Source organism: Rhipicephalus microplus, chromosome 3, assembly GCF_043290135.1.
Source record: "Rhipicephalus microplus isolate Deutch F79 chromosome 3, USDA_Rmic, whole genome shotgun sequence".
NCBI lineage: Eukaryota > Metazoa > Arthropoda > Arachnida > Ixodida > Ixodidae > Rhipicephalus > Rhipicephalus microplus.
The window spans coordinates 135,818,155-135,841,884 of record NC_134702.1 but is presented as its reverse complement, the minus strand read 5'-3'; the positions used below and the strand labels follow the sequence as shown (position 1 = coordinate 135,841,884).

Below are 23,730 nucleotides of genomic sequence, written 5' to 3'. Positions count from 1 at the left end.
TGAATTCGCCCCTAAAACAACGTCAGATGCCTCTCTGCGTGTCTTTCCTTTGTCGTAAACAGCTGTCATGATGTTCCCTTCATGATTAGAAAAGTCTTCAGGAAGAGATACTATCAGAGTGCGATAGAGAGCCTGTTTTCTGACAGCATATGTACGCGCTTGTTGCAATTCTACCTCGAACGCTGCTCGAACGGCACTCGGATAGGTGGAGTGCGAGGAGAGAGGAAACAGGTGAGCCGACGCACGCAGCCTTGTGAAGAAAAATGGAGAACGGTGAAACCAGGCAAGTACTCTGTTGTTCGCTGTAGACTCATGGACAACTTTAATGTTACAATAAATTTTCACCTTTTCGCCGTTCAGGGCCCTTCAATTTATCCATTGAGTGGCTACGCTTATAAAAGGTGCATCTTTCGGGATCTGCTTTCTAGCGCGAAGGCGCGTGGTCTTCTGGCTCGGTTTCATTTAAAGACGCCCTTGAACTGGAGTGATCACATAGAGGTGCCTCTACACGCTCTAGTCAAAAAAGCATTGAGGTAAGAAAATGGCGATCAAGCGAAAGTATGTGAAGAACGTGACGGTGGTAGAGTAAATGGAGAAGCAAGCTAATTGACTAACAGAAATGCAATGAACAATAAATAAACAGGTACGAATGTGCAACATATTATGATATCTTCAATAAATTGTAGTGAATTGTTGGAAATATAACAATAACTAACGTCACACGTCTCAAAACCAGGATGATTATGCGTGTAGCTTGTATTATTGGGCTAGCTGGTATTCGTTCATCTTTTAACTGAATGAAGGCGTGCACTGAGGCACAGACACTAAAGAAATGCACATGACTAAGCGCCACTCACAATAAAAGTTTATTCTAAAGAAAAGTAGGTACATATATGTAACTTCTGTTATATGATCTGGCAGATAAAACATTAAAAATGCAAATGGGGCTATAAAACACGTGCCTAGTATCAGACCCTCATAGTGCGGATGAGGTACGAAAATTAGCTTTCTGTTAACGTGTTAGGGTGCGCTTACGCATTTCTTTCCTCTTCTCCTAATGTGAAACGCCTCTATCCTCCTAATGTGAAACGCCTCTGGTGGTCCCATCTGGGTGTTTAGATGAAACAATAGCATCACGAAAAAAAAGACGGGCTTGCAACCACACGAGCTAAAATATTTGCGCAAGCGTGAGCTATCTTTCATCTCCAACAATTTTTTAAGTGCTTGCCACCTGGTGTTTACACATCTTCCAGCTTGGCCTATGTAGATGTGATAGTGGCCAATCATTCTCACTTCTTTCCCTTATATGCTTGTGTATTTATTTATTAGAACAGTGTAGTTGATTGGAGCACGCGTTGTATGTTTACCTAGTATTGTTGCTGCAATCTCCTACATACGCTGTTCCTTCAATAACAATTTACGGAACAGAAATGCTTGCCCTCTCTTCTCGTTCTCTATGTCTTCGAATTCCCAGGCTAAGAAACTTCTTTCTGCGGGCCCCTTCTCGGCAGCGCCATTTTCAAAGCTCTTATGATGACCGTCATGTCACTAAACTGGGTAGGCACCCATTTATCAATTGCGTCGTCGCATAACTCTGACGAGGCTTGTACGCCTATACCGTGTCGCATCGAAAGATGGTCGAAATATTGACGCTAACTTTTCGGCGAAGTGTGTAATAATTAGGTGAGGCTGTGTCGGCGTGGCTGATCCTCTTCTTCTGTCAACTTCAATTTGTCGAACTTGTTCCTCAATCGAGACGGTAGAAGTCGCCGTAGTCGCATCGTGATTCACCGTATGTGGGGCACCGATTTCTTCCGTATAGTTTGGAATCCACATAAGTGGCTGCGTGATCCAGCATGTGCCATCTATACACTGACCCCGTTTTCCCAGGCTTTTCTATGAAACAGAATAGGAAACGTTAATGATATACATATTGACATAGACACTCTATAGCTAGCTGTTAAACAAACTGCTGGTTCGCGAGAATTCACACGTCACTTACTTGCTAAGTAATTTTGCTTAGGAAGTAAAGACAGCTACACTTCATCTTATAGAGAACAGAAGCAATTATGAATTGTGGGAGATTCACAACCAGGCTTTGACACTCTTGTGCCTCGAAGCTACACGAAACTTACCAACTACTTTCTCAACACAACCTTTTTTCAGTTTGAGGAGGCCACACTCAAATTGGAAACATGGGTATATCACTGAGAGGTCATGAACTAGCCCTAACATAAGCCTGGACAACTGGACTTTTAGGCCGAGATGGTCACTTGTCAAGTGTGCAAGTGTTGTAACTCCTATTGAAACAATAAAATTTAGTTTTGCCACATTATAATTGGCTACTGTAAAAAATAACCACGACTTGAGTTATTGGTCAAAACAGTTGCGCAAATTTTTCAGGATTTTGTGCAAGGCATTAGTACAAAATATTGACACCACAACAATGCCATGTTTTCCGAAAATGTAGAAATTTCGTTGTAGACATTATCATAACACTGTCCATAGGGTATACACTTCTTGTATCACTGATATGATATTGAATACCGTTTCCTTTTCTCATAGTAAGCAGGCTAATATCACTGACTCGGTACTACGAGATACAAGGTGATCAAAACCAAGCCTTTTGACTTTCTTAAATTTTAGGTACTGCTAGGTACATGATGGTCCCTCACGCCAAAAACGGAGACGACAACTGAGCACAAAGTGAGATTGCAGCTATAACTGTCAATCACGCATTTCACCAACATTACGACAATAAACTTTCCTCGCCGCAGTGAGTGGGCAAGTCAGGATAGAAAAGATGGAGGCAGTCATGATTCCACACAGTTCAAATTGCACAAATATTCCAGCACGTTTGTGCTACGAGCGATAAAATGGAGTAAAGTTCAATTACGACTGGCTTAAGTACGCATGCCACAAATGCCACACAATACGCAATATAGCAAAGTTCTTCCGCGGTCTGATCTTAGATATCACCAGCCGGTAATAGCATGGGTTACCGTTATCATACTTTCATATTCCTTCGGGCTGTTTTATTGAACGCTGCAGACAACTGCTGCGGTACAACAGGGAGATCTTTGTACTTTTGCAAACGGCCGCACAGGCACAATCATGATTTACTGCAAGAAAATTTTCAACAGGATTTCCCCGTGTACGCATTCTGGAATAATATGCAAAACGGAGCTGTGTACACACGCGACCACCTATATAACTTCAATTCAAATATACTCGCTTACCTCATTCACTCTAAACAGCATTATTTCTAATTATATTGCTATGAGTCTCTTACAGCATCATTCATTATGCTATTTTGTATCAATGTGCACACAACAGCTTTATTGTGCAAACTGTAGATGCCTCATAAAAGTTGTGATTTTGTCATCTATGTCAAGTTCAACACTCATTTATTATTGTGAAGCCACCATTATGGGACTGGGAAGTCACATAACTTTCGCAAGACATTTCTCATTTGGTCAAAGGGGCTCATCGCTGAGACAGTTATAGAAACGATGTGAGGGGGAAAATTTGCGATTCCTTTCATCCTAAAGACAGTTAGGTGCACTAAACTTAAGTTGGTGAACAGGCTTGCAACAGTACATTTTCTCACAAAAACAAACACGGCTTCGCTCTAGTAGTTGTTTGAAGTCAAACATCTCCAACACGCAACCCACGGAGCTCACGCTAGCAACTGCCATGGCGAAGAAAACTCTCTTCATCTAATCTTCCTTTTTCGAATTTTTATAATAAGCATGTTCACGGCCTTAAACGCATGCGCAGTGTCAAACAATTATTTATGCGGCATTCACCCGAACACCACGTCTTGAAGCCTAACCGTGGCACAAAACTAAAGTCCAGAATCTACAAAAGCCTAATGACTACAAGAGTATATCTTGTAGTCATAGGGATGATGGGTATGAATATGTGTTGTTGGAAATCCAATGCCAAATCTCCTTTAGAAACTATTCATATAAAAGGTACGGGAAAGGACGCACTTTTAACGCGAACGTTATCTGCCATTTCGCGCAAGGTAATTCCCCACCCCTCTCGCATTTCTACCTTCACTTTTACGGCGCTTGTGGGACAAATATTCGCAACCACGACCCGCTAAATGATGTGGGTTTGAGACCCCCTCTTATCTGAATGTGTTAGGAAACCTCTAAAGATTTAGTGAATGTGTTTGGGTATCTCACAGGTGCTTATGCTATGAAGTATACAAGGCTGCTTAATTTTTATGACTTTGCATATCAAATCAAGTTAGTCCCTAATCATTCGCCATCTCAAAGTATGTGAATATAGCTCCACTTTATACGTCCTGGCAGTGCTGGCAGCGCGCTTGTCAACATACCTCACATGGGACCCACTTTCGCTCCTGGACAATGTACACAGTTCCTTTTTCCTGACATCTGAATGAACAGTCGACGAGAAACCGGGCTGCCTGTAATACCACATAACATATCAATCCATTTATCAGAACCTCAGTTTTCTACACAACACTACAACGTATCTGTCAACGCACTCTTGAAGAATGAAAGAAAGACAATCGATAAAGGGCTCTTTCCTTTGGTGAACACAGTCTACTAAGGCCGGCCGGTACCAAATATAACCTACTAAAGCCAACCAACGTTACTGCCTTCATCACCTTCATTAGCGTTGACTTCCTTATTCGAGTGCACTTTTACGCAAACCTCAATGCTGAAGCAATTGACCATATTTTCTATAATAAAATCAATGAAGGAAGAAAAGCAGTCCGTCCTGAGTGATTTCTGTGCCAGAATAACATATAGGAAATGGCAGAATAGGTAGTCATTGCATGATAAGTCAGTCCACGTTCGAGTGACCACGAGAGGAATATAGTTTGAGCCTTGAAACATGCACCACCTCCCTTTGTGGAAACCGAAGGGAACGTCTTGAGGTGCCCTCAGGGCGAACTTCATATGTAACGTCGCTGAGTCGGCGTAGAACTTTGTACGGGCCGAAGTAGCACCGCAGCAACTTTTCAGAATGACCACGCTGTCGGATGGGGGTCCACACCCAAACTTTATCGCCTGGTTGGAAGGTAACTTCTCGGCGTGCAAGGTTGTAGTGGCATGCGTCAGCAGTTTGGCGAGCGGTAATACGGCGTCGGGCGAGTTTACGAGCCTCTTCGGCGCGTTGAGCGAACAAGGCAGCGTCTGCGTTGAACATGCCCAGGTTGTTGGGAAGGAGCATTGCGTCGAGAATTGTAGTGGCCTCTCGATCATGAACTAAGCAAAATGGGGTGAAACCTGTACTCTCTTGGACTGCTGTATTGCAAGCAAAAGTTACGTAAGGGAGTATGTCGTCCCAGTTCTCGTGATACACTGCCACATACATTGACAGCATATCAGCAATGGTCTTGTTCAACTGTTCAGTGAGTCCGTTTGTTTGGGGGTGATAACCCGTGGTTTTCCAATGTACCGTACCACTTAGTCCCAGTACTTCTTGAAGCATCTCTGCAGTGAAATCTGTCCCACGATCAGTAATTATCACAGCTAGCGCTCCGTGACGAAGGACGATGCTGGTGACGAAAAACTGGGCCATTTCGGCTGCGGTAGCTTTGGGAAGGGCCTTTATTTCGCTGTAACGTGTTAAATAATCGGTGGCAATCGCAATCCACCAATTTCCCGATGAAGACGTGGGAAACAATCTGAGCAAGTCAATGCCAATTTGATGGAATGATGTTTTCGGCGTGGCGATATGCTGTAGTAGTCCTGCTGGTCGGACAGATGGAGTCTTACGGCGTTGGCAGTCGCGGCATGTGTGGACGCACTGCTTGGCTGTCTTCGCGAGGCGTGGCAAGTAGTACGAGTGCGAATTCTTTCCAAGGGGCACGTGTAGCCAAGGTGTCCTGATGATGGTTCGTCGTGACAAGCATGTAAAATATCGTCACAAAGCGAGGTCGGCGCAACCAGTAGGTAAGTAGCCTGGGTATGTTCGAAATTCTTTTTATAGAGGACTCCATCCCTGATGCAGAACGAAGCCAGCGAGCTTGCGAAGTTTCAAGGAAGGCTGCTTTTTCGGCCTTCAAGGTAGTCAACCAGTGGGCTTAGCTTTATGTCGTCGCGTTGTTGCTGAGCCAAGTCGGTTACTGATACAGGGGAAAACAATGTATTGTCCTCTTCAACGCCCACATTCGTACTTCCGATTGGTGCAAGTGAGAGAGTCAGCATTGTTCTGTTTGCGTCCTGACTTGTGAAAGACTGTAACGTCAAATTATTGCAGCTGAAAGCTCCACCATGCTAGACGACCAGAAGGATCTTTGAGGTTGGTGAGCCAGCATAAAAAATTATGGTCGCAACTACCCTGAATGGGATACGGTACAAGTAAGGCCGAAACTTTGATATATTCCAAACAATGGCTAAGCATTCTTTTTTTGTTGCCAAGTAGTTTTTCTCTGTGGATGATAATATTCGACTTGCATAGGCAATCACGCGCTCTACGCCATTTTGCCATTGTGCCAATACAGCTCCATGTCCGACGTTGCTGGCATCCGTGTGTAGCTGTGTGGCAGCGTTGTCGTCAAAGTGACCAAGTACAGGTGTGGCTTGGAGATGATTTCGCAGCGTGTCAAAGGTGTGACGCTGATCCTCGCCACAAACAAATGGTACGCCGTCTTTTGTAAGTTCATTAGGAGGTTCAGCGGTATTAGAAAAGCCTTTGACAAATCCTCTGTAATATGCACACAGTCCCGAAAATTGGCCGAGATAGCCCTTGTTCGTTGGAACAGGAAATGTGGCAATTGCTTTCATTTTCTTGGGGTCTGGGTGCATACCGGCGTGGCTGACATCGTGACCAAGAAACTTCAGTTCCTCGATAACAAAGTGGCATTTCTCAGCTTTCAGAAAAAGTTCAGCTGTTCGAATCGCCTGAAGAACTGTCTGTAAGCACTGGACGTGCTCCTCAAACGTGTCCGAGAAGACGACCACATCATCAAGGTAGACCAGACACGATTACCATTTCAGCCCACAAACAACCGTGTCCATCAATCTTTGAAATGTAGTTGGGGTCGAGCGTAAGCCGAAGAGAAGGAGCTTGAACTCGTAGAGCCCGTCGAGAGTAATGAAGGCAGTCTTTTCGCGGTCGCGCTCATCAACAAATATTCGCCAATAGCCGCTGCATAGATCCATGCAAGAAAAGTACCAAGCGTTGCGAATGCGGTCCAGCGAGTCATGTATTCGTGCTAAAGGATACACGTCTTTCTTCGTGATATTATTCAACGTTCAGTAGTCGACCCAGAATTGTAGATTACCATCTTCTTTCTTTACTAACACGACAAGGGACGCCCAGGGACTGGTCGATGGCTGGATGACATCATCTTTGAGCATCTGCTTGACCTGTTGGCGTATACTGTCTTGTTCTTTTTGCGAGACTCTGTAGGCGTGTTGTCGAATGGGTCTCTCGGTAGGCTCAGTGATGATACGATGCTTGGCAAGTCGTGTTTGGTTCACTTTCAAAGTCGTAGCGAAGCAGTCTCGAAATGAGCCTAGTAGCTTCAAAAGACGTCCCCATTGTGCGGACGGTAGACCCTGGTTTACGTCGAGAGTGCTTGCAAATGTCATGGCGGAATCGTCGCACGACGAAAGAGCAGATAATGTTGAGGGACCAGGGACGTCGGCAATATCCTCAAGATATGCGATCGCAGTGTGTTTGGTAAGATGGCGATACTCCTCGCTGAAATTCATCAATAATAGGCAAGCTTACTTTCTCCTGGGTGAAACGATACCTCGGACAACGCGGATTTGCTGTGCAAAAAGTAGGGACAAATTTCCATCCGCAATTACACCACCGGGGACGTCTTAGTCCCATTCAACGCTAATAGAGAGGCTGCTGCGGGGAGGCAGAGTAACAAATTCGGAGAATACAGGTAGGGCAGCCTTAGAAAAGTGGGTGCTCTAAGGTTCAGGATGAAACTGGTCCTCGAACGACACCTGAAAGTCTTGTAGGTCAATAATTGCGCCGTGTTCGCGTAGAAAGTTCAGTCCCAGAATGAGTGGATGGGAGCACATTAGAAAAGACCGTGTGAACGTCGAAGCACGGACTCGAACACGGGCTGTGCACATTCCAGTCGGCGTGACGAGATGGCCCTCTGCCGTGCGTAACGAAGGTCCTTTCCAAGGGGTAGTTACTTTCCTTAGTTTTAATACCAGGGTGCTGCTCATAACCGAGTAATCGACGCCCGTGTCGACGAGGGCAGTGACGACGTGATTATCGACGTGTACGGTGATGTCGGCGATAATATAAACCTGTGACAACACAAAGTTTCTGACTATCTTGGCGAGACTCTCAAAGGTAATGATTCTGAGCACACTGGTACCTAGGTTAATCGCTGTAGCTCATACGTGATGTTTTAGGCAATTATCCCTCTTATCTGCGCGCCAAATCTAGGGTGTACCAAATCCATGACATATGTTACTCTGAAACAAGAGCAATTTATTTTTTCTTGAATTACTACTTCTCAAAAGTACTTTAATTACAACCGGCTTTATTGTACAGAAAGACTTCGCTGCGCAAAAGAACTTTGCGAATGTCTTCTTAAAGTTCAAGTGAGCCCTACGAGCTTCCACAGCTGCATATCTTAACAGCATGTGTTATCCTGCTAGTACGTCTACTCTCACTTAGGTTGCTTTTCTTTGATAATAACCCTTCATCTTCTCGGATTGTTTTTGTCAATTGATCACCGTTCTAATTAGAACACATTATATGCACTCAATATGTAGAAAACGCTCGTTTAGTAATGATACAAGACTCACTGTGGCGTTTCTTCTGTACTCCGAACACTTGACAGATTGTACCTTTTGGTATCCAGCTAGTGAAGGAAAGCGCAAAATTCACAAATATTTTGTAAGTGGTCTGAGAGCCTTATGACCCACATTTTTAACACCGTCATGAAAATATAAATTGTATAGTCGAGTTGACGTTTTTGAAACTTGATATACGTAACTTTCGCGACAAAAACTGGCGAAAATATTCCTTTGCCAAAAAGAAATGCCTGCTGGCGGGCACATAGCCTGGGGGCTGTCTGTGAGCCTTCCCCACATCTCTTGTGCAGGGGCAGTGTTTTATGAACAAGAAGTAGTTTAAATTGGTTCAGTGTATAATGCAACCAAAAATTTTCAGCAACAGGACCCCCTCCCGCGTGCCCCACAAAAAAAATTTCTGGCTACGGGCCTGCCTTGTGGACCACTCTTATTACCTGTTTTATTCAACATGAAGCGGTCAAGCACACGTAGCTGAAATATATACCCTTAAGATAAACTACAAAGACCAATGCAATCCATATACGTGGGACGTTTACATTGTCTAGTGGTTAGCCGTTTTCTATTGAGGTCATTTACCGGATAAATATAGCCACAGAAATTCCCTGGATAGCTATTCTGTACCCCACCGCGGTGGTCCAGTGGTTAAGGTACTCGGCTGCTGACTCGCAGGTCGCGGGTTCGAATCCCGGCTGCAGCGCCTACTTTTGCGATGGAGGCAGAAATTTTGTGTGCTCAGATTTGGGTTCACTGCAAAGAACCTCAGGTGGTCGAAATTTCCGGAGCCTTCCACTACGGCGTCTCTCATAATCATGTTCGAGGCCCGTGTGCTCAGATTTGGGTGCACGTTAAAGAACCCCAGGTGGTCAAAATTTCCGGAGCCCTCCACTACGGCGTCTCTCATAATCATATGGTGGTTTTGGGACGTTAAACCCCACAAATCAATCAATCAATCTCATAATCATGTGGTGGTTTTAGGACGTTGAAACCTCACATATCATAGCTATTCTGCACATAGCGATTCTCTCTACATGAACGAGACTACACAAAAAAACGCCATAGACGACGATTTTGAGTATCCCTTAGTTCGCCCGTAGACTTTTACCTACGAATGTATGTCAACCAAAGAAGCAGAAACTATTTTCGTAAGCCTGGGTTCTCTGAAGCTTTATCTTCACCGAGATTTATTTAAATGATCGTGCAGCTTTGATAGAGACAAATTTCTTTGAATGTTTTCACATGCGTTAGACAAGTACCTTTCGCTGTGTCTTCTGCAAGTTCTTGCACTGACATTTCTCGATAGGAGCCCACGCAGAGTCCATGAAGACAGAATCCTTCCGAGATGAAGGGCTATAAAATATGTAAGATATTCAGGAATAACAGGCAGCTCTTTCTCTCGTCGTAGAGTAATGTGGTTACATGATTGGCTACGACACTCAGCGAACTGATGAAGTGTCGTTAGCGCATTTTTGTTCAGCCACCTAACATTCTCACAGTAAATATCAGACAGAAGTGATCCGTGACTTGAAACATGAAATACCAAAAGATTAATTTTAAAATTATTATGTGGGGTTTAACGTCCCAAAACCACCATATGATTATGAGAGACGCCGTAGTGGAGGGCTCCGGAAATTTAGACCACCTGGGGTTATTTAACGTGCACCCAAATCTGAGTACACGGGCCTACAACAATTCTGCCTCCATCGGAAATGCAGCCACCGCAGCCGGGATTTGATCCCGTGACCTGCGCGTCAGCAGCCGAGTACCTTAGCCACTAGACCACCGCGGCGGGGCGAAATACCATAAGAGCATCGGCTTTTTCTTCTGCGCAACTTTAAGAAAACATTTGTGCCTCGTGTACTCTAGGGTTTCAAACAAAGCAACGGTTTGCAACATGAGTGCAAGAAAAAAGAAACACCACAGACGCTGACTGAAAAACAAAAGCACACACAACAGCGGTAAAGAAAGAAAGCCTGAAAGCTTATCTGAGCATGCTCATGCAATAGCAGAGCCTAAAACACCCCAGGTTTCAAGGTCTACGTGAAAAAATAGCTGTAAAGGCATTTGATTTCTTCTTTATGAAAGTTAATTGACAGTTGGATCACGCACGCTCCCCCACTAACTTCGATATACCATGACTTAATCATGAGACGCGTTTCTTCACTCCTGTATATGCCGGTACCAAGCTGTACTTGCACTTTCGACTCTGCATGCTAGAAAGAGAGCCTCGAGCAGGTTAGAGATTTTGGTTGTTTAATCTATCATTGGTTTATTCAGTGGCCCAAGTTATCGCAGATGCCGATATGCAATAATCATACGATATTATTAGTATGTGTTCTACGTGCATTGTAAGATCTCTCAACACCCAAGTTTCAAAGGATCCCTGAAACCAAAGCTGAAGCTTGGGGACGTTAGTATTGTTTGATTGTCCTGTATACGTCGGTACTTCTGACTAACTGTTACTTGTGGACGTTAGCTTTAGCACGCTTTATTCTTGTATCAAAGTAAATGTAAAAGCTTCACTCAGTTAGCAGCACCTTCCGACATCGCCACTGGTCCCCTGCCCGAGGTTTCTGTGACATTCCGCTAGTAATGCAGACATTCTCTACGTCACAGAAAGTGTGTGGGGTGCACAGAACACCACGACTGCTACCTGACAAGGGCTATTGTTGCTCACCCTTCTATTTCGGCTCTCACATTGGTTTCAAGCAGCGTGTAAAAGATATAATTTAAATGTGGTAGCTCTAAGCAAGCTGCGACGGAGGCCAAACCAGATAATATTCATCTTTATGAGTAGCGCTGGCTGCGACATGGCGGCCTAAATGGAGTGAGCGTGACCACGCAGATGTACATTCTTCTTTTATTTCTCCTTTATTTTTTACCTAGAAATGCAAGCTGCATTTCTTGTGACTGAGAAATGCTACGTGCAGTGAACGCTGTAGTTGCCTCGATGATGTTCTCCCGAACGCAACGCCATTACGGAAGCCAACTACACAACTCTTCATCTATGGTGCATACGCTGGTCTGATTCACGAGAGAGGCGCTGCAACATGGGGTCCTAGAAGGAATGAAAGCGCCGAGCACTATCTGGACGCACCATGGGGTGGAGTATCAACACCTGAATTATTTTTGAGACGCGAAGCTTCTTCTGGTCTAGCTTATCCGGCGTACGGCGTGACTACCCTTACGGCGCATGCGCACCGCTCCCCGCACAAACTTCTGGCCCGTTCACTCCCTGTCTCTCCTCAATCTATCCCTCACCGCGGTGTTTACACCCCCACTGCATATGCGCGTACCCTGTCTCGTCTTCTACCTTGCCGCTTCTCGTCTGTTAGCCTACGCTCGCTCATCGCTCTCTCCTAAAGGCAACCCTCTCAGTGGCGCTTAAACCCAACTGCGCATTCAGGCCCCTCCCTCTCTCTCCAAGGCACTGCGCCGTGCTCCCAACCGGGTTGCAGAAATTAGGTGCCTTTTCTCATCTTCTAACCCCTACCACCACCCACCCTCTCTCTTTCCTCTCGCACACTCTCTCCTTCTTTCGCCTCGCCGCTGTGACGCAGGCAGCGTCGGCTAACGAGTTTCTTGATTAAAAAAAAATGCCAGGCCTGCGCAGAAGGCACAGCACGGTCAGAGCGAAAGCTAGAAGAGTGGTCTATCAGAGCCTTTTCAAAACACCCACCGGGTAACTACTACAAGCACACTTGCTTGATACTCACTAGGACATTATTAATAATTTTCTTGGGTAGTAAGTCGGCATTCACTATGTTACTTTTCATCATTCTTTGAAAAGCGTGGTATCCGCGAATCCCTTGCAAAAAATTTTCTGCCAATTGTTCATGCAATGGCTGACGACGATAAGGAATTATGGCTGAAGTAGGTATGCGCCACAGTTATTAGGCGAACAAGAACAAGCTTTTTCAATGGGTTGGAGCATTGGACGGCCAACATGTTACGCTATTCGCATTCTGCGATGATTGGTTGTTCTTTCGCTCTTTTTAAATGCTTTAAAAGTCGCAATAACGCGATTGCTTTCTCAACATCAGGCTTTTCCAAGGGAAATATACCAACAAGTTCCAAGCAGCGGCGTAGCTCAGTGGTAGATTACTGGGCTGGCACCCAGCGGACAAGGGTTTGAGCTCCGCTGGTCATCGGTGCTGATTTTTTCTAGTTTCGCTCGATGTGATTTCAGCTCGATGTTGTCGCGGCAGCGGACAACTGTACGTGACCCTAGTTGTGATCTCATAAGCGCTTTCGCTGTAAAAAAACTTGTGCTGCACAACTATTCACTGGCTACCGCGATTATATAGCCACAAGATTCTGACTTTCAAAGTAGAGTCAAGTGTTGAACACAACTCCAAGTGAGCGCGTTAACTAAAAGCATAGTGCAGGTCTCCGTGTCTTATCGAAGTCTTCTCTGTCAATGCTCATTAGCAGCAATTTACATGTTGCGGTAGGACGCACCAGTTGGCCACTGCGTGCTTTGCAACTCTCCAGGGTTCTGTCCAGCGTGACGCCGCGATGATTTGGGTTGGCCTCTCCTGCAGGACAGGCGCAAATTCTTAAGATTAAATCTATTTCATAATATTTATATTGGTAGCACTGGTTTAAATAAAGACGTGTACATTAAAGATCCCACTTATGTATCCTCTCGCCTAGATCACTCCCGTAAAGTTCGCGAATACCGATGTCGCATAAATACTTACAAAAACTCCTTCTTCCCGAAAACCACACACGAATGGAACAACCTACCAGAATATATTGTATCCACCCCGCCACCCTCATTTCAAAATGCTCTGTCACAATTTTTGTTGAAAGGAAAGATGCCAATTTCTGTCTGCATTTCTGTTTGTGTTTTACTTTTCCTTGATTGCCTCGTGTTCCCGAGAATGTGTACACACTGTATAAGCCGAGCATGCTTACTTGTTTTGTTATCGGTATTCATACCCTGTATCAATTTCAAGTTTTATGTCTCCTCCCCCCTACTGTAATGCCCAAACTGGGCGCTGTAGGTACTCGAATAAATAAATAAATAAATCAAAACGTCGACACCGCCGCCTCTGTAAGCGTTAGCGCCCGCTGCTTCTCATCTACACATGGTTCTCTTTAGCGAGAGACGATGTAATTTCTTGTTACACCGCGGTCGCAAGGTGAAGTAGAGTAGAGCCTTGAATCTGTGGCACATATGCCATGCTGGAGGATTGACTAAGCACCACATTTCTCGCTGCCTAGTGCATAGAAGCTTCTCTTTTTTCTGAGGGGACACATGATTGCCCCGCCGCAGTGGTCTAATGGCTAAGGTACTCGGCTGCTGAACCGCAGGTCACGGGATCGAATCACGGCTGCGGCGGCTGCATTTCCGATGGAGGCGGAAGTGTTGTAGGCCCCTGTGCTCAGATTTGGGTGCACAAAAAAATCCAGGTGGTCGAAATTTCCGGAGCCCTCCACTACGGCGTCTCTCATAATTATATGGCGGTTTTGGGACGTTATACTCCACATATCAATCAATCAATCAAGGGGACACATGATTATTTGACAGAACTCATGCGGAAGCACGCACTGTGATATCAGTTTATCAGTTTATTTTCAGTTATTAGTACAGAAAAAAGAACAGTATACAAAGTATATATACAGGAGGAGGTCTGAAAGCACAAGGCTGCAGGGGGACCTCCTGTTCAAAATGGGATTACAAAATTTATTCAATTAGCGATAGCAGTGAAAGCAGAGAGATTAGTGAATTGATAAAACCAACACTAACTAAGAAACAAGTAAAAAGAAGAGTGGAATAAACAATATAACAAGATAAAAACATCTAGTAGTTTATCAAGTACGAATACAATTGTTTTTTATATGTGCCAATAGTCGAGCATTGCTTGATGTGAGATGGCAATGAATTCCATAATGATAATGCTGAAAAATATGCAGTGTGGCGACCAAAATTAGTGCGGATAGTAGGAAGTAGAAAATGTCCATTTGAAGCGAATCTAGTACGGTTTAAGTTAGACAAAGCATTAGGATAAAAGACGCTTGATGGGACAAGATGGTGCAAGTATTTGAACAGCATGATAATGAGGTGATATTTAAATAAACTAACAGTAGAAAGTATTTCGAAGTTACGAAGTAATGATGATGCACTAGAACGATATGAACTGAAAGTCAATAGTCTGATGGCTTGGTTTTGAATGTGCTGAATGGGAGATAAGTGGGTGAGGTATGTATTTCCCCAAGTGGTGATGCAATAATTAATATGGCTGTGAATAAAAGCATAATATAACTTGATTAGAGTTGAAATGTTAAAGTAGTAACGTGCTCTGATTAGAATCCTGACACCAAATGCTAGTTTTTTGCGCAAATGAATAACATGATTAGAGTATTTTAGGTTGCTGTCGAGAACGATTCCTAAGAAAGAGCATTCATTGTCAGGGTTAATGAGTGAGCCATTTAGTTTAATAGAAATTTGGGAGAGAAGAACTTTGTTAGCTGAGTGGAATATCATGAACTTAGTTTTCTTAGGGTTAATACTGAGGGAATTCGTGAGACACCAGCTTAAGGTGTTATTTAGATCTTTTTGTAATTTTAGCGTTAAAGAGTGAATTGATTTACCAGTGGCAAGTATTGTAGTGTCATCGGCATAAAGAAAAGGCAGAGAGTTAGTAACTGAAAGGGGAAGGTCATTCATGTAAATTAAAAGTAAAAGTGGGCCAAGAATGGACCCTTGAGGAACACCCTGATTAGTAGTAAGAAAATTTGATAAAGTAGAGCGAACATAAACAGCCTGCTGTCTATTACAGAGGGAACTTTTAATGAGTGTAAGGGCAGGTCCAACAATACCAATGGCCGTGAGTTTGGTTTCCAGGATGCTGTGATTAAGTTAGTCGAAAGCTTTGGTTAGGTCAATGAACAATGCTCCAGCTAATTCACCAGAATCAATAGCTTTTTTAATCTTATCAGTGAAAGTTAACAATGCAAGATTAGTCGAGAAAGCATGTCGAAAACCAAACTGACTAGGAGTTAAAATGGAAAACTTAGGCAAGTAATTAGTTATACGTTTCTCAATACACTTTTCTATTATTTTACTAAAAGATGATAGGATAGCTATGGGGCGATAATTAGATATGAAAGTTCTCTCACCTTTTTTGAACACTGGTATTATTTTGGCCTGTTTTAGTTGAGATGGGAATGAACCTGTCTTGAATATTAGATTGATAATGTGGGATAGAGGGACGGCAATATGGTTGGAAATTAGCTTAATGTAGGACGAGTGAATTCCGTCCAGTCCAGGAGAAGTTACTTTAGGATTATGAATAATGCTGATAATTTCGTTAGGGTCTGTTGGGAAGAGGTAGAAAGATTGTGAAGAGCGGACCTGAGATCTATTGGACGATGGGGGTGTACTAGAAGCTTGTTTACCGTAAAATGAGTTGAATTCATTCGCAATGTCAATTGGCTGATCTAAGATACGGACAGCAATTTGAAGCTCAGTGATGCAGTCTTTATCGAGTGGCGGCCAAGATATGATAACTGCACCTGAATCGTCAAAACATTTTTAATGCATGTGCTCTCGTGGTGTGAAGGGCTAGTATTTCATGGTTTTAGACGGGTATTTCGAATTGACATAGAATTGGTCGCTCAAATGTTGCTAACAATAATAATGCGACATGTAAGTTTCCCACTCATGCGATTTTGGGTTACCAGATTAACAGCTGCAAATCACAGTAAAGAACCTGAAATAAAAAGTTCGCTGTAAGGGGTTGTAATGGTGGTCTAGTGTCCAGCTTTTAGGGAAAAAAAGTTCAAAATTACCTAGGTTGATCTATTGGGACACTTGTCAATTTGTAGAGAGCAAGATTAACAGTTTGATCGGAAGGTGCCCTGTACAGTGCCAAGTTAATGCTAGCATTAGATTTCGGACATCATTAGGTGTACTACAAGCCATCTAGATCAGAACATACGTGAGCAAGCTTACGTAGGACAGATATCTGAATACGAAAAATAGAAAAAACATTGTCAATCAACTTATAATAATTGGCAGGTGGGTACAGCGTCACTTCGAAAAGTTTCTGCCAATACTAGAATTTCTGAGTGACTAAGCAGCTGGCGCACAGTGTAATGGGTTTTTGGACACATGGCAAATAAGGTTAACTGAATTTTTTTTCGGACATTCTTAGCACCTTAGTGCCATTTAGCTCCACTCAGTTATTTCGAAAGGCATCTCGATAAGTTACGAGAACTCTCCATTCTTTACCCCAATTAGTGTGCATTGCATCTTCCAAAGCATTCACGTAATAACCTCATTGTAGTAACCTCACCGTGACCTGACTCAACTTCATCGTAAATGCACTTGGCTTAGACATTTGCTTATTGAGATTACCATAGAAGCACTGTACATCAGTTCAGAGCGTCCCCGCTTCTCTCGCACTCGCGCTAATCTTCTTTCTCGGTTACTTGACGCCGCCGAGAAGGTGCAAATAGTCAAATTTCAGGCCACGCAAATTGTGAAGCGCACTTCAATACAGCAAAATTTCAGTATTGACCTGATCGCAAGAACACATCCTAATTGTAACCTTAATCTTTCAGGAACTAATCAGGCCGTAGGCTCCGCGGGACTTCCATGATCTTAGCAAGCTTCTATAGCTGGCACGACACACTGTCAGAATGTACGCGCGCGACGCCTCGTTCTTTCATTGCCGTGATTGATTTGGTGCCAGCAAATGAAAAGATCATAGCTCGTTCCTTTGGAATTACTAGTAACTGAATTGCACTGGCTGTTAGCCTTCGTGCAAAAAAATTTGGATTTTGTCAACGCAGAAAGCTCGCTTGTATATGTTTCAATGCAAGTCACAAGCCCACAGTATATGACTTCGAGCTCAGTCCTCACTGTTGATATTTCTTGCAACTTAAGTGGACCTTTCCGTATTATTTATCGCACAGGAAGCTTCACTGATCGTGCAAGGCACTGCTACCATTAATTCCAGAAAGCATCATTTGGCGGAATAAACTTGCACGAAATGCAATAACCAACCACTTGCAATTAGCATCTCTAGCAAATCGACAGCTTTTGCAAGTACCTAACATACTATGGCATATTAACACAAGAAACTTTGTTGGAACAAGAATATGAAAGGTTTGTGGCCAGGCGGTGTATATATTGTCACGTGCTTGTCAAAAAGAAAGACAATGGCAGTTGTGCATGTGCCATGAAGGACAATGAATTGAATGAAAAAGAAGAACTCTCTTGTGCGTTCTATTAAAAAAACTGACCTGCTTCTGGTGTCTCAATCTCTGCACCAAGACCTCTGTTTTGACGTCGTGGCACTGGTGGAGGTGCTGGAGCCTACAACCTGACGTAGGACAGTTTTGCTCGGACCCGTTCACCCAGTCCAGAGACTCAGCCCCTCGTTACGACTCCAGTGTACCGATTCAGTCGGCGCCTACTAGGCCTAAGTCCGGAGTCCACACCTGTGCCGCCTTTTTCCAGCATGGAAGCTCCTACGACATCCACGTTTATCCTGTCATCGCAGACTACTCTTCCCTCACAGGTGACTCTTGAACATTCTCGCGTTCCTGAAGTTTTCCGTGGGGAAGAGTACGAGGATGTCGAGGACTGGCTCGAGCAGTTCAAACAGGTCGCTGTATCCAACCATTGGAGCCAACAGCAGGAACTTCGCCATGCATATTTCGCACTGGAAAATAACGCTCGCACGTGGTATGAGAACCGTGAGGCTACATTCCAATTTTGCGAAGATTTCAGTTGAAAGCCCTTGCTACATTTTTGAACTCAGACGGATGGGATCGCGCACAGCAACTGATTGAGGCCCGTGTGCAAAAACCCAATGAAAGAGCCGCCATGTACGCAGAGGGTATGATCCGTCTGTTTCTACGAGCTGACCCTGACATGCCTGAGGCGAAGAAGGTGCGTCACCTAATGCAGGGTGTTAAGGAACCAGTGTTTGCGGGCCTCGTAGGAAATCCACCTTCAACAGTAGATTAATTCATAAGAGAAGTGGCTGTCAGTGAGCGCGCACTGCAACAACGATACCGACACTTTGGCCGCCTGCCAAACCCCACGTCAGTAAGTGCTGCAGCTCAGAACACTGCCGTCTGCGATAGTTTCGTGCGACAAATGATTAGGGAAATACTGCGTGAGGAACGTCGGGCCCTCTGCATTCCCCCTATCCAACCACCAGTCGCATCTGTTGCCAAAATCGTCCGCCAGGAGTTGAGGCAAGCCATTACACTACCCGCGCCAATTCCTGAGCCACATCCAGCGAGCTACGCTGATGTGGTCTGTCGCCCTCCACCGACATTTGTGGCGACTCCCTTCCAGCCACGACCCGCTGCCATACATTGGTGGCAACGGGATTCTACGAGACGACTATCAGTTCGCCGAACTGACGTGGCGCATGGCCGACGGTCGACCTATCTGCTTCCGCTGCGGAGAACCCGGTCACATTGCCCGCTATCGCCGTCCTGGTGATTCCGGGTTCGGGAACTTTTCTCGTCCCGCTTTTTTCCGCTCCGAAGACCGTCGTGCCCACGATGCCGATCAACTGTCGCTGGCCAAGCAACCCCACCGCGTCGCTGGCAATCTCCATCACCAGTGCGTCACTGTGACTTCCCTCAGAGCTACGCGGACGTCACCAGAGGCCGTTCGCCTAGCCCGCGCCGGGAAACTACTGCTGCGACCTCACGGGGCAAGGTTGCCAATCTTCGAGACACTGAAAAGTTCCCCTTATCAATGCAAGAAGGTATGACGACAACAACGACGAATACGATGACGAAAACTAATGCCGATGAAGTTGTACGTGCCGATCTTAGCGTTCTCATTGTTGACCATCACGTTACTGCACTGGTCGACAGTGGCGCCGACTTCTCAATCGTGCGACAAGAGCTCACCGACCACCTTAGAATGGTCAAGACAGCGTCATGACAATGTTTCATTTCTGTGGGCTCCCTTTGTATATCAACTCCATAGTAACATGCTACCTGGAGCCTTTCATTGTGACGAGGTGCTAAAAAAGTGGGCGAGACATCATTAAAGTTCAGACCGGGCCTAATTCAAGTTCAGACCGGACCTTATCGTCAGATAATTGTTGGTACAAAACAAACTAGCCCACCGAAAAGCATTAGCAATGCAGTACCATTTTTGTGTACGAAAAACTTGTGTGGAATAGAATGCCTTTCACTGTGTAATGCGGACGTACGAGAACTCTACTGTAAGCACACAATTCATAAGCAGATTATAGCACACATAAAAGTAAAGTTGGAGCTAGGCAAAAAGATAACGTTATAGTTACCACTTCTGAGCAGATTGTGCCGTCTCGTACGTGCATCACGTGTTGCGGTCGCCCCTTCGTAATGTACCGGCACGATTTCACAACTTTTCCACTGTTCACTGAATGTTTCTGAAATTTTCGAGACATAAGAACATACTATCAATGCACGAATACCACCGTAGGTAAACTATCTTATGATAGTCGATATATCGCCATGAAACCCAGAATTGTATATTACATCCAACATATTCGACAAAGACAAAGATTGCGCAATGGCTTTCGAAGTGCTTCCCTCCTCCTTGGCGGTTATTGCTTAGGTGCCACTGAGAGCCGCACCGTGATTTCGCGAATTATTTTGAAGTCACTGCGTTTCTTGCCTTTTCTTGATAGTAAAAAATGGAGACTTTGGGCACAAGCCACGTTTATAGCAGTCATCAAGGAAGCTGGTCACTTTCTATACCAATTCTCGAGTGTGCTACATTGGCTTAAGCAGTAATTTCAGCATGAAAAAAATAGAGAGTACAAAAATAGACATTCTTGGGTACTCCGTACCTTCTGTACGTAAAAAAATCCCCCCTCGAATCCAAATGTTAGGTATATTGGACAACATGCTACAACCAAGCAACGTGAAATACAAGAAAACTGACACTCTCCACCTTTGCACTTAGAAAAACTGCTTGTGCGAGTTAAAAAAATATTTATACTATAAGTTTTTGCACGGTATCAGGAGAATACGTCAAATTGCGGTGCTGCTTGGGGTAGTGCTGACGGCAAGATTAACCAGTAAGACAGCGGCAGCCAATTCTTCCGCTGTAGCACCAACTTCCACGTCACCCACAATGATACGACTCGAACAATGAAGCATTGCTTGGAAATCGGAAATGATTGAACAATAATTGCTTGCGCATCATTCGCTGCCCTATTTGTATACTAGTTGGTGCGGTCACATGGTGATCTCTAGAAAATCCCATGCAACGTCGAAATGATATCCAAAACTCTTGAGCTGAACTTGAAGTGCGAAGCATTTATTCGCGAAGTGCAGGGACTTGTGCCTGCAGAAGTGCCTGCAGTCTGCTAAGGAATGCTTCTCATTTGGTATTTTCAAGCACTGGCAGTGCTGGGACGGACACCACTATTCTTGCTTTCACTGTAAAGTTCTATTTTCGGGAAGGCAACATTTTTTAATATCCCCGCGCATTTCGGCAAATCATATATTCACAAAGGTGGCTAACTTACCATACGAATGTTCACCGACCGACGCCGGATCAGCTGATCCAATGTCCTACTGCAGCCTGTTGTTGAAGAAACAAGAGAGTGTACAGTGCTTGTTCAACTGTGTGGGCCATATTGAATACTTATAATGTAAAACCAGGTGAATGTGTCGCAAGGGCAACTCAAGAAAGCGTCCAAGAAAGTGTTCATTAAACCTTTACCAAGTCATTCCCAGTATAAGTACTCTGAATTCCACATTACGGGCTAGAAAAACAAAGGGCTTGCTATCTTCGCTCATTCCGTATGTTTTGCATATTCATTAGCGCCAGCTCATTTCGGTCAGACGAATATGTGTCCTACACTGTCTGTATTTACGTATGAGGAGCAAAGCTTGCAGAAGAATAGAGCCTTCAAGCAAGTTAAATAAGGCACGCTGAAGTATACGGTAAGGTCTTAATGTAGCGCTTTCTCAGTGGTTGTGTTTAAGCCGCTTCCAGTCCCAGTAACATTCCTTCTTTCCAATGACATATTCCTTGTTAACAATGCACAGACTAAAAGGCAGCAATAACGCATGACCACCATATGATATGTTTTCAAAACATTTGTTGAGTTTGGTTGTATTGACTGCAATTAAAAGTGGCAAACCTACTACGAGTGAGAAAGGAGGAGTGCTACGGTATCTGAGGAGTGTATTTCGTTAACCTTCTGTAACACACCAGTGCCATTAGGGCTACAGATTTTCTAAATATAGCTAAAAGTAATAAAACATGTAATTCTTAACGCTTACAATATTTATCACTTCTGTGTAAGCTGCAGCAAGGCAACAACACAAAGGAATACAAATATCGCGGATCTAGCTCAGTGTGGCGCGCTAGTAGTCACAAAGTTGCGCATTGTTACATACAAAAGACTGCATCTATACAAATGTGTTTCTTCCAAGCTTTCCGATTACCATTCGTTATATACATATTTTATTTTTCTTTTATGGAATTGGTTAATAAACAGATGTTAAGCAGAAACGGGAGAACGAAATGTTCAAAACTGTTTTACTGTCTGCAGCATACCCCATAAGGTTAGCCTGCCTTGGCACGTAAACCTGAAAAAATTTATTGAGGTGTGAAGCTCTTTAACGCGTGGGTCTGTCCATTCCTTGTATGTAGTAGTACGTAGCCACCGGTGGCACATACCTGCTCTAGAGTGGATATGTGCCACAGGGAATGCGAGATGTTGGTACTTGGAGTGTTCACTAGATAGACGCGCGGACGGACTGACAGACAGACTAGTGGATGGATGGACGAACGGATAGACGCACGAATAGACAGACAGACAGACAGATGAATGGACGGACTCACAGACGGACGCATGGACAGATGGGTGGACGCACGGATAGGCGCACAGATGGTCGCGTGGACAGATGGAAGCAAAAACGACCGGACGGACGGAAGCACGGACGGGCTGACGGACGCTTTGCCCCACTCATCACCATTCACTCCGTGGATATATGCTGTGATTTTTTATGTATCTGCTTGATCGCTTGCACCTGCGAGGTGTACTACAAAGCGAAAATTTAAACATGATCTAATCAAGCAGTCGGTGCAATCGCCTGACTACTCAAGTCACGCGCAGCGGTGAAGCCAGAAATCTATGTGTTCTACCCTATCTGCAATGAAGAGCACGTTGGGCACTTACCCACAGAATTTGTGACCACCAAGATGACCAGTGTCAGGAAGGTGCAGGTGACTTTGACTCGGTCCATGCTTCCATTCAAGAGACGTAAGCTGTTTCACTCCTAGTGCTGCAAGAAGGCGGCGGGATGTGCGTGCCATCTATAGAAGAGAAGCAGCTTCGACGCCTCAAAGTGACTGACGTCGTACGTCGTTATGATAGACTTCTCCAGGAAAGCGTTATCGTCGCCCACATTCCTCAGCGGCGCCCTATCGGTGACACATAGCTTTTCTGGCGTCATTATATGCAAACAAAATAAATGCCGTCTGCATGCTTTTCTTCTGTGTTAGTGCGTGTCTCTGAGCACATGCAATTTGACGGCACTTTGATACAAAAATGCCGTAATCAGTGACGGTTATACATGTGCTTGCCATGGGCTACAGGGCTGTCTACACCACTGCTGCACGTGCGAGGGAGTGCACACAATGTGTTTTATTTCTCTCAGTCTCTCTGTACCAGTAGTGCAGACAGCCCTGCTGCACAAAGTTCCAACGATACGTCAGGGTGCTGTAGAGCTTGCATACTTCAAAATGGGCCCGCCAAGCAAGCTCACATCGTGAAGCGATCTCAACACTCTCAGCCTTGACAGCAAAGAAACAAGACTTTCGACCACTCATGAGCAGCTTACGTGCATCTCGCTTCTTGTCCTTTTCTGTGACGAGTGTCAGCTGAGAGGCCAACTACTTGCTGTGCGGTGAAGTGGCAACAATGGAATGCAGGGTGTGTTCTGACGGCAAACTTCA

The 23,730-nt window shown here is 44.5% G+C and overlaps 1 protein-coding gene across 5 annotated transcripts; it reads right to left on the bottom strand.

Annotated features, from left to right (window-relative positions):
* Positions 1–843: 843 nt before the first annotated feature.
* On the bottom strand, positions 844–23,147 carry LOC119159946 (uncharacterized). Of its 5 annotated transcripts, XM_075890293.1 has the most exons (8): positions 22,952–23,147; positions 21,287–21,342; positions 20,072–20,179; positions 13,239–13,315; positions 10,034–10,127; positions 8,772–8,827; positions 4,349–4,438; positions 1,658–1,896 (listed from the first exon to the last, which is right to left on the bottom strand). In XM_075890293.1, the coding sequence occupies exons 1-8, from the start codon at positions 23,016–23,018 to the stop codon at positions 1,866–1,868; spliced, it is 579 nt and encodes a 192-aa protein (XP_075746408.1). In that variant the 5' UTR covers positions 23,019–23,147; the 3' UTR covers positions 1,658–1,865. The 5 variants fall into 5 exon arrangements, with proteins under 5 accessions (XP_075746405.1, XP_075746406.1, XP_075746407.1 ...); XM_075890290.1 differs by lacking the exon at positions 8,772–8,827 and having other exon boundaries at positions 844–1,896; positions 22,952–23,145; XM_075890291.1 differs by lacking the exon at positions 13,239–13,315 and having other exon boundaries at positions 844–1,896; positions 22,952–23,144.
* Between the last annotated feature and the right edge of the window lie 583 nt (positions 23,148–23,730).